Here is a 12,089-nt window from a genome sequence, read left to right as displayed (position 1 = left end):
CACAATGTGAAGTGTGTGTGTGAGGTGTGTGTGTGAGGTGTTGCTAAAGTCTATGAGTCAGATCCCCTTGCTCCTCCACAGCTCCACCCTCTTATGCCAATATGGTCACTTCTGGCTCCTAAAACCAAGATGGCGATGCCCAAAATGTTGAATTTGAGGCTTCATAATGGCAGTCCACAACCCAGTGGGTGATGTCACAGTAGCTATGTCCATTATCATATGATATATGCTTCCACCTATTTATTTGGACAAACACTTACCTACAGTATATAAAAATTGAGCACTACTTATTTGAAGCCGCGTAGATAGTCAAGGCAATATTTTCCAGTGTTTATAATCAGTATGGCTAGTCCTCTCAGGTTGGTACAGTAGATGCCACTGCAAACAGCAAGCAGATGGAGGCCAGTTTAGCATGTAAATGCTGACACAGCTGTCATACAAACACACAACACACACACACAAACTGAAACACTGTGTGTCTCTTTTGCCTTCTGCTGGCACACCTGCTGACTCTTAGGTGAGGTGAGAAAGCACATGCAACTAAAATGTAGTGTGATTTGTTTGTAGCCCTCTTACGTTTAAAATGTTCCAGTAAATAAGTTACTTTATTAACTTCCTATAATATGCTGTTGTGTTTATCCTCTTTATTGTGTCATGCTCTGTCTCTCCACATTTTACATAGCAACTAATGATTATTTCTGTTAATGATTAATCTGCCAATTGTTTTTCTGATTAATAAAGTTATCTTTTTCTCAATAAAATGTCACAAAATATTGAAAAATCCCCAATATGATTTCTTAGAGTCCAGTTTCTTGACATTCCTTGGGGGTTCACTTTACGATGTGAGAAGGTTCAGCATTTGAAACAAATCCTGATGGCCACAAGAATACTTTAACATTTTGTCTAGTATACCAAACAGTGTCTACGGAGGGTTTAATGAGATTTTTGTTTTTTCCTCTGTTGAATGATTGGCTGCCTCCAGATCATGTGAGGTTTTCAGTCTGCACTTTAAAAGTAAAAATGCTTCAGACTAAGCCTTTCTGGTGAGTAAAAGGAGCTGAGATTTTGGATATCTTTTGTGACCATATGGATAATCCTCTCAACGCCATCCTCCTGTCCTGCTGGGAGGTGACTGCCTTACTTTTCTCAGAAATAAAACTGCTTCACCTGGAGGAGACCTCACACCGTCATGTAGGGTGAGGACCTCTACCTCTTTTAACTCTGCAGATGCAGCATGCGAGCACATCTGAGTCACACCGATGCCACCTGTTGTTGCTCAGGTACTTAGTTAGCATTAGCCACCGAGGACAGTTAAGCTTAGACAGCTTAGTTCAGTGACCCACTAGGAGAGGCAGCTACTGCAAACGAAAGGAAGGGAGGTGGGATAAATGACCGTCAGAGCAAGACCTGAAAGGATGAGCAGACCACTGCCCAACTTAAACTAACGTGGCTCTTGCAAAAGTCAGGATGATGAACTGATTTCGTACAACACGTGCATATATTACATGATATTTCGTGTTTTGTTTTTTTTAGTTTCTGATTTGACCACAAACCACATTTTTAGTATCATTGTCGTTGATAAAAATGAAATGTGTGTGTCTTGACTTTTTTTTCATAATAAAAGGCCTTTAAAGAAACCCTAGTTGGATCTATTAGTGTTTTCACTTCAGTGAAGCAAGATGGAGCAAACACTGTATCAACATCATGACAATCACACACGGGTTCATAGAGGCCACCGTAAGGCTGAAAATGTCAACAGCAAACCACCAAACAGTGTTGCTAATTAGCTGTTGTGATATGTAAGTCAGTCAGAAACAACAACCCTCTTACTGCAACGTGTAAATATAGGCCCGCACAATCCTCTACACTGAACCGCTCTGAGAGATTACTGGAAGGTGTGGACAGAGCCTTATGCAACCTGACAATCACGTCTACTTTTCACAATATAGGACTCATTTAAAGTAAAGAAAAAACACTCTCCGTCCCACGTACACAAAACAAAGAAGGCTGGAGCAAACATTTGTATGACTGCATCCTCCACTGACACTGTTAATCATGTATTTTGGATGTGTATTTGCCAACTTGTTTGCTTATTTGAGGCAATACAGAAAAACTTGAAGTTGTAACTTGAAGCTGAGTTTCATAATGCTTACTTTTGATAAAACGGATTTTTTGGAAATATATAGTCACAATGTTGCCCCTGAAATTATTCAAGCTTTTATGCTTTTAAGAGAAAGCAAGCTTTTTAGTGGAAGTGATGACGAGGGTTGGTCTGTCTCTGTTTCCTGGACAGTGGAGCTGACCTTAACACTTTAACTACCCTACTGGAGAAATGCATGTTTCAGATGATTTAAAAAAAAAAAAAAAAAAAGCTATGATATTTGTGCTTTCACAGAACATTTACGCTATCCAATGTTTGATAAATCATCATCAGTAATGTGGATTTAATGACTAAGCAGGTAAAGGCAAATAATAGAACAGCGAGAACAGTCTGGTAAGGTCAGAAAATTATATCAATTTACTGTAATACAGCTTTTAAAACCAGGAAAAGACAACACTTATGACATTATGATATCCAAAGTCTAGGACAATATCTCGTCTCATATCATGATATGGATATAGCTAATATCAATTTATTAGCCAGCACTAGTGGAGTCCATGGTAGGTAAGAGTACTGGAAAAAGACATTATCACTCCTTAAAATTAAGCAATATCTACTCATAACAAGTAGCACATGTTTATGAGCTGTGAGCAGTTTAATCGAATAGTGATTCACATCTGAGATAGATTCTAAAAATGAAATACAAACACCTGCTGCAAATCATACAGTGCTTCTAGAGTTTTATTTGAGAATTTTTTGAGACCCGAAAAGGTAGAACTATCCATTATGTGACAAGAAAAGGGCAAACATCAGAGAAAAGCCTTTTCTTTCCTATGCGGCTAACCTCAGATTTACCCTGTGACCTCTCGTAAGGGGTCCTGGTCCCCCAGGTCAGGAACCTCCAATTTTGAAAAAAGTTTAACATTGGGATGACAAAGTGAGATTTAAAAGAGCCAGGGTCACTCCATTAGTATGAAAATGTATTACAAGACGCAACGTTAAAAGTAAGTGATGACGCAAGCTGCAGTTTAAAAGGTGTTACGATGTTACGTAGCACTTACTGTATTTGACTTTAAATACTCCTCACTGTACAGTATGTTTTACTCAGCATTACACAAGGCTGTAAGTACAGTATGTATTTTCATGGCACCAGGAGCTAAAGAAAGTTACACAGCCCACTGTGAGCTGGAGCAAAACAACTAAGAGGATTATGTGGTCTTTTCCCCCTGTTTGCATCAGACACTTCATTAGACGCTTCCCACAAGAAATCAGATTTCAAGTTTAGATAAAAAGAGATAACAGACTGTAACAGTTATTTTCATTACTGATTAATCTGCCTATCATTTCACTGAATAATAGACTGATTGCCTGTCTATAAAATATCAGTAAATAGCAGAAAACGCCAAAATATCTACTATCACAACTCTAAGAATATCAGAAAATATTTGAGAGGCAGGAATCATTTTATTACTTAAACAATTAATTAATCTATTTGCCAGGGACTGCAGATGCAAATTAGCTGTATAGGTATCTCTACTTCAACAGCTGTGATAAAATTGTCATCCGTTGATTTTCCGTCAAAGACTTATCAATTAATTGATGTGTCTCTTATTTCAGTTCTACATGAGACACCCTTCACACTGTCCAGTCTACCATAAAAAGACACATGTTCAAAGCTCTGTGCTTGAAAATAGTTTTATAAAGTGCATAAAAGATGAACAGTAGCTGCAATCTCTATTTGTTTGGGCAGATCTAAAGCATCAATATATGACACACTGCAGTTTTTGGAGGGAGTCCTTCCTCCCTTGTCTTAAATATCCCTGCCAGACAACTAATTTGAGTTCCTCTTGAATGGAATCTCATTTAAGACATTTGCGTCCTGATAAACAACCCGTTTTCAACCAATCACAGTAATTAAGGCAAAAAGACAAATACCAGGACTATGACCCACTTTCAGGACATGTGTATGTGTGCATGCCTGTACGTGCTTGCACATTTGTGTGTGTGTGTGTGTGTGTGTGTGTGACAATGCCATCTGTAGCAGTGGTAGCTGTGCAGTGTTAGCATTAGCCCTGTGGATGCTAATCCTCTAATCTACCCTGTGTGTATCAGAGGGATAAGACACGGCCTCCTCACATAGTGACAGAGTCCAAAATGTTTCTTCATCATAAAAACAACTGTCCCACAGATTTGCTAAAAGGGATGAGCAAGTCAAGAGAGGGAAAAGCCAGAAAAGTTGAAGAACCAATGACAGCCCCTTTCACAGTAATTCATACTCAGATAAAATCAGCTCGACTGGAAACCTGAAACAGTAATTACATTATTAATATGACAGGGATTTGTGGAGATTTTGTCTCAGACTTGCTGTGAGATTGTTCAAACTTCAATCCAATTGATCTGACAAGACCAATCAGTCAGCTACATACCCTCATCCTCAGTTTACCTCCCATTGATTTGCATTTCTCCATCTTAACCTCAAGTCAACCTCAGCCCTGACATCAACCAGTCACCTCTGCACCAGCTAATTATAACCTTACTCAAGCCCTTACCTCAACCCTGGACAGCAGCACTACTGGAAACATGATGGGGTGACAGCATTCAATGAAAGACTGGTATCAATATAACACTGTACTGTTCCACCAAGACCACATTTACTAAAAGTATACTGAAATGAGATATATAACACATAAGCCTCTGTTCACCAATAGTCTTCCAGATCTTTTTAGAGTTTCAGCAGAAAAAGTATGTGGAGAAACAACTCAGCAAATTGCATCCCTGCAATGTTCTAACTTGCTTGTTCAGTAGCCTTTTTGTACAGTTTAATGTACCTGGAAAATTAATCAAGATTTATCTCAGGGAAAAACCCATGTGGCTTGTGTGTAGTTGTGGTCATATGGTCATGGTGTCTCTAGGAGTAACAACCTCTTTATATTAGACACAACAATTGTTTTAGGACAGTTGTAGCAGTGTATTTCATTACTTTTACTTATTACCTACAATATGACTGCGATCTGTGTCCCATGGAGTTTAATACTATACTATTTCTTTGTGCTGTTTTTCTCATGGTAAAGGACTTTGGTGTTTTCAACCTAACCTTTACAGAGTGTAAAACTATGTGGACCAAACCCAAGAAATAAAAAAATATTTTCCATAACTCATATGCAGACAGTATATTACATGGAAACTGTTAGCAGATCCTTATAAGACCAGCACAAAGGCTGAATATACACCACACTACTACACCAGGTCATACCAGTGAGTTAACTATTATAACCAGTCCTGGCAACCTTGTGTAAGCCCTTTGAACATGCCTGAGTAAACAGTTTGTGTTATCTCATGAAGCCGAAAAAGAGAGTAAAATATTCATCTACTAATAGTCATAAACGTTTATCTTCAATATAAAGTGGAGAGAAAGAAAACAAAATGTGACCTTGGGATATTAAAAAATGAGTTGCCCAAAGCTAATTACAATATACATAATAATAAATGTTAAATTAAGAGGTAAAACTTAACCAAATACTTTATTCAGGGTTTATTAATCCAGCCATTTTGTAACTGATAGTGCTGCTTCACTCTGTTGCTGCTGAGGTAATTTAGTTAATTAAGTTAGTTTGACTCATGTGTGAGTGATGCAATTGTAAACAGTGTGCTAACTAACCTCAAGATATGTGTGTGTGATCGATGTGTGTGAGTAAAATGTATGGTTTTTCCATATAGGTATATGATATCTGATTTGTGTGTGTTATGTGACATGACATCCAGGTGGTCTCTACCTGTGCGTGTGTATGACAGTAATTCATACTGGAAAGTCCCTGGCAGTAGCAGCATATGGTCCAGTGGATTAAGGTATTACGCAGTGATGCAGGTGACTGAGAAAGCCTCCTCTAATCGCTGATCTGCTAATTGATTACCCAGCCAGCGGCACTAACCCTGGACACCAAAATGGCAGCAACTTAAAACCTTCAATCCTATTGAACAGTGTCATCCTCCAACGTGACCACTCATAGTTGTATATACAGTGCACAAACAAACCGCTTTAAATGGGTTGTAGCTCTATATATCCGTCACTGGACTGTACAACACCAGGCAGCAAAGAGGGAAACATTCACTATGTATGCATTGATTAAGTGAAAGACTTGATCACCCCTTAATCACCTCAATAATGTTAAAGCATGGGAATCACTTACGAGCTATGACAGCTATTGATCCCATTAATCTGCTCATAACACTGGTTTATGAGCTCAACAAGCACACACCTTTGATACATACAGTCCCTCCATGCACGTGCTCTTTTGACCCTGTAGCATTTTAGTTAGGAGTGTTTTTTGGAAGTCATGCGTTGAGTCAGCCATGATACAGCACAGATTTACACTCAGTGAGAGAATACAGATACAGCGGCAGTGTCAGATGATTCCTGCAACAGTGGCCTCTTTGAGGTTTCCAATGTTTTTTGGACTTTGGTGTTTATTTATGACGTAAAACATGTCAGTCACGGTCTTTGATGCTAGGGAAACAGCTAGGCCAGTGATTTCCAAAAACAAAGCAGAGCCTATGTACATGTGACTCCTCAGCACAGGTTATGGCCTCAGTATGGACATGTAAACAGTTTATGTTTATTTCCTTCATATATTGTTTCATTTGAAGGATTTTTTGAGATCTAAAGGTGTGTAAGTGGTATCCAGTATTTTATAAAAAAAAATAAAGGATGAGAGGAAAGAGTCAGAAAAATAATCAATTTTGCATGAGAATAATATACATTTCTGTCTTTCTTGTCACATTACCCCCCCCCCCCCCACTCAGTTTTATCGTGGGACCCCTTGACAGGTGAGGTGTTAGTGGTTTACAGATAGACTTACACACTACTGGCCACTGTTTCTATTACAGCTATTATCCAAAACTCATGATGGCATTGGCACTAGACGAAGATTATATTCATGCACTATTATCATGTACCTCAAATGAATCAGCTGTTAACTCCAATCCCTACTTTTTTTTCACCATGTCCCCTACTTGCAGCGTGATGGACCCCTAAATACAGATCATACTTTTTGTGTCCATTCATATTTGTGCTTAATCTGTAACTTTTGTGAAACAGTAACATTGGTGCAGTTTCTGTACATTTCTGTATAGTCACATAGTCCTATTGTAACATAGATGCACCTGTTAAGATGTTTTGCCAGTGTGTGTAATTATTTTTCTTCAGGCACTGCACCATTATTTGCACTTTTTGTCACTTTTACTACATGTATATTTATTTTCTCTATTTTTTTTTTTTAATTTACTGTGTACACATGTATCTTACTATGTACTATTTACTGTATACTATGAATATGTTGTTTTTTGCATGACCATCTGTGGCACAATAATTGTGTTAAGGGTGCAAAAAATTCTCTAATCTCTCTATTCTATCTTAATTCTGATCCTACTGGGGTCACAAATTTTGGTTAGCAGCCATCCACAAACAGTATATGGCCATCAGAAAAACATTTGCAGTATCAGTGAAGCTAAAATGCCTAATCAGGTCGCTAAATCTGATGGGTCACAACTCACATTAGCCTTGCGGTTATTAAAACGAAATATGAACTATGTGTTTGTCCATAATGATTTGTACTGAAAAGAAGAAGTAATTAAAGCCATGCCAGTTGCCCTCCTGTAAGAAACAGAGAGAAGATGGAGAGAGAAGGGCACGGATGAGGAGGAGGGGGTGAGGGATAATCTCACCTTTGGGGAAGGTGTGAGGTTGAACAACGTAGAGAAAAGCGTGGACCATGTGGAAGAGGATTCCTATGGCCCCTGGCTCGTAGTAAGCGTGAGTATCATAAACCGCCGCCGGTACAAAGCCAAAGTCCAACGGCTCCACCGGTGGGGGGGACCGTTGTCTGCGGGAGTCCGTCCGGGCCTCAAGCGGGGTCCCGTCCCTCTCATCCGCCTGCTGCTCGCCGCTTGTGGCCCCCCAGCAGAGCAGCAGGGCGAGCCACTTTGTCCACAACATGGCTCAGAAAAGTCCAGCTTTGTCCCAAGAAGAACCGTTAAAACTCCCAGCGCCGGTGTACGGTGCTACAGTCCAGCGGGGGATGGAGAGGGGAGCCGAGCTGGTGACGTGAGAGGACACCTGTCCCTCTCAGCGGTTTATCCCCGCAGCAGCCGCACAAACAACCGTCCGAAGGGAAACTTTTAAACTTAACATCCAACGGTCGAGGTTCAGGCAGCCGTTAGCTCCAGCCGTTAGCTCCTGGTTTCTCGGTACGGACTCATTCTCCCGGACAAACTCCGACGACTCAACAGGAGCAAAGGCCGAGGATGTGCTCGTTATCTCGGTGTCCTCACTCTCACCGGCCGGCTGCGAGTAGCCTAATCCCGCGTGCACGTAAAACCCAAGAACGCTCGTGCTCGCTGAAAGCTCGTGGCGCGCGACACCGCGGGGTCCAATCACCTGTCATCTTCGAGTACATTTACTTAAATACTGTAGTTTTGTTTATTTATTTACATGTTTTCGGAGGCATTCTCTGCTCCTACTTGATGTTTCTACTCCACTACATGTTAGAGGCAAATAATTATAACTTTATGTAATATAAATTGATTAATACTCATTATAATTATAATTAGTGTGATTATAATATAATCAACAAGTAAATTGTGATATTAATAAATCGATAAGACTTTATTCACTGGCTACCCATGAGTAGGGTGAAGTCAGGTAATGTGGGACACTTCTTGGTAAATTACCAAGAAAACTCTTAAGGCTTCTGTAAGTTTTTTTTTTTTTCATAACTTGTTATGGTTCTCTGCTATATTTCTATGAAGAAAATATGTTGCCAAGTAAAATAATTTAGATTATTTGGACCTTCAAACACACCAAGAACCCCTACCTCACTCCAATGACATGTTCAGGTAAAATGGGACATTCATGTTTGTTTTTAAATGGCTAAATCTATTTATTAGTTTATCATTAATTCATGAAATTATTAATGTAACCTTAAAAAAGGTCATCCATCTTTTGCCATGCTTTCCCTGTTCTTTTGGTGCCATATGGTCAAACATATTTGTGCATGCATGTAATAATGATGGCTAATTTTAGACTATTGTTGCTAACATGGACTCACTACATCATCTTTAATATTTTCTAAGTGACAAAAATGCAAAAAAAATGACTCTTATATCACAGGGTGGCACACAATAGCATAACTCGTGACTTTATGGCACCTGGTGGAATAAAAAAAACTGCTCACTCAAAATCCTCTCCCATAAAAAGCAAAGTGTATTATGACAATATTTTGATTTTAAGTCAAACATTTAATAGAATGCAACATCCTACAACCATTTCTGTTGTTGTTATATCCTTATTGTTTTAGCTCCAGTGCTCATTACCAAAAAGAGAAAATCAACACGCCACTTGGTTGACCTTACAGGTCCTAAGACCAGCAGCCTAATTTTTGAATCTGTACACCCTAGTTATCTCAGACCCATAATGATTTAAGTTTCATATATAGGGCATTTGTAGTAACAATTCAATAACATGTTCAGTGACTGGCTGCTAATATTTACAGAGCCCACGGAAGACCTTAATTGTCAGATTTTACCATATTTCCAAAATTACCTGGTTTATATAAAGAGAGATTAGGTGTATTAATACTCATAATCCAATGACAGTTTGTTGCTCATGTTTGTCTGTTAACGTAAGGAAAATTTAAATGCATGACTTTTACTTGTAACACAGTACTTTGACATGACTGTAAAGGTTATGAACAGTCAATATAGGTCATCAGATTAACTCACTGAACGTCAAAATACACCTGCTCTCAATAATCCATTTCATTTAAATATGTTATTTCAACATAGTATTGTCGATTGCATACTTTTTCGTTTATACTGTCACTGTCAGGAATGTTGAGACAAGAGTTGCAGTGTGTCTGTAATGTTTACAGCTTTCTGCCTGAGCAGTAGAGGTCAGATGGCATTATGTGGCGGCTTATAAGAAAATCAAATTACATAATCTTAGTGGGCCTCTGCATGTATGTATGAATGTGAGGCAGGTCATTGACTCTATCCTGTGATCACTGAGCAGCTGACCTTCAGCTCTGTCATTCATCAAACAGACGGTCAAGACCGGTGAAATTTTGGCAAACACACAAGATTTGAGTTCAAAGAAAGGAAAACCCAAAGTTGAGTTAAAAAGTAACATTATAGCCTGGTTAAAACTTTGAAGTTTTGGTTATATCAGAGCTCTCTTTCATCCTTCGCCACCTCTTCACAGCCACTTTCCACAACACATGACGCTATACTGCTTAAACGTAAATGTGAAGTACGTAATCAAGTCATGTAATCCAGCAGCAGATTATTTATCAGAGCTGGACCCTGAAAAATCCCCCCCCGTGTGTGTGAATGACTGTGATGACAGACACCCCCTCCAAATGCCCATTCAGGGGGAACAGTGGACCGCAGTGTTTGCCCTGCGAACAGAGCCGGCAGTGACACTTTTCAGTGAAACACCCGCCACTGTTCCAGTGCCTGCTTACACACACAAACACACACACACACACACACACACACACACACACACATACACATTCATAGACAGGCTGTGTTAGACCGTCATATCACACCAGAAAGGGTTACAAAACAAAATCTTGTTTTATTCTCCTTCTACCATGTAGGAGCTGCGTTACACAGATGAGTTGTACATGAAAAATAAAAACAATGAAATATCTGATTCATACATATAGTATGTCTTTAGGTTGTGAGGTCCATCCATGCACTGCAAATCTCTCTCACACATACACACATGGCTCTGTCATGATGCAACCACACTCTCAATTCTTTGTCCACAGGACTGCAGTTACTTACTTCACTGTATTGACTGTCTTCCTATAGTAAGGTTGGACTTAACCTGTGTTTTTGCCTCTCATGTATACATTTAATCAATATAAAATTTAATCTTTTTTTTCTGAACAATAAATACCTTGCAATCTTTGGAAAAACCCAGATGGTCATTTGACTAAAACATGAGGATCAAAGGATCGTTTGTGCAAGTGATAGACAGTGTGTGGGATTTCCTTGTTTCATTCCCAGTCTAGAGTTCTTCATCCTCCACACCTGTCATTTTCAATTTATGTTTTGCAACACCTATTTAGTCTGTTTTCCATTTTAATACTGTGTATCCAAAAACAAATTGTGGTTAATTAAGTACAAATTGAGTGAGGAGATATGTTATTTTTGGCCAGCAACTTTGTTTGAGTTAAGAAAATGAAGTTCCAACTTGGGAAACCAGTTAAAATCGTAATTATTCTGCAGCAAATAAATATTTTTCATTTAGATTTAGAGGAGTCTGTAATGATTCTGAGAATATCTTCAAAACAGCAGAGGATATTGTTCAAAAGACCCTCTTTCAAAGGTCATTAGGTATTTCTTTTCTGGAAAAACAAACTTTTCTGTGAGCGCTGTGGCTTATATCTGACAAAATTGGGGTACTGGCATGAGAGGCAAAACTTGGGGCAAGTTTGGACTTAGCTTTTGCCCAGGACATGCAACTCCTGGCACATTGGACCCTGCGTTACATGATCCACTTAATTTCTCAAACAGTGCTTCCAGCGTTCACAGCATCTAAAGACTGTTGGGTACAGGAGCATTTGGAAAGAGCGCCAACCACACCAAACAATGCCAGCAACCTGTAGGGTTCAAACCTGACTGTGCCCATTGTACAGCTCTCTGGCGAATTAAAATTTCTGGGCTCACACAGTGCTGAGATGATCCTCCATCTTGTTTCTGTGTCTCAGCCTTAACATTTTACCTGCATACATGTAATGTGAATTATGCTTCATACCTGTTGAGATGAATTGATGCTGGTATGCCAGAGTCACACACCAAAATTTTAAAATGAGACCAAGAACACAGTGGTGTTACACCAAGAGGTGATTATCTGTGGGCTACATGCTTTATGTACACATGAAGCATATTGGGGGAGAAAAGAAAAAAAAAAAAAAATCACCTA

The 12,089-nt window shown here is 39.2% G+C and overlaps 1 protein-coding gene across 4 annotated transcripts in view; it reads right to left on the bottom strand.

Annotated features, from left to right (window-relative positions):
• The window catches only part of prom1b (prominin 1 b), a 33,565-nt gene extending 25,100 nt beyond the window's left edge, over window positions 1-8,465 (bottom strand). For 2 of the 4 annotated variants that reach the window (XM_033624496.2, XM_078166184.1), the window contains exon 1: window positions 7,823-8,464. In XM_033624496.2, the coding sequence (XP_033480387.1) occupies window positions 7,823-8,093 (271 nt within the window). In that variant the 5' untranslated portion in view covers window positions 8,094-8,464. Of the gene's footprint in view, window positions 1-7,822 lie in introns of all 4 variants that reach the window. The other 2 variants (XM_033624494.2, XM_033624498.2) reach the window with 2 other exon arrangements.
• Between the last annotated feature and the right edge of the window lie 3,624 nt (window positions 8,466-12,089).

The sequence above is a fragment of the Epinephelus lanceolatus genome, chromosome 3 (assembly GCF_041903045.1).
Source record: "Epinephelus lanceolatus isolate andai-2023 chromosome 3, ASM4190304v1, whole genome shotgun sequence".
NCBI lineage: Eukaryota > Metazoa > Chordata > Actinopteri > Perciformes > Serranidae > Epinephelus > Epinephelus lanceolatus.
The sequence above is the reverse complement of the archived record's forward strand: the minus strand, read 5'-3'. Positions and strand labels throughout refer to the sequence as shown.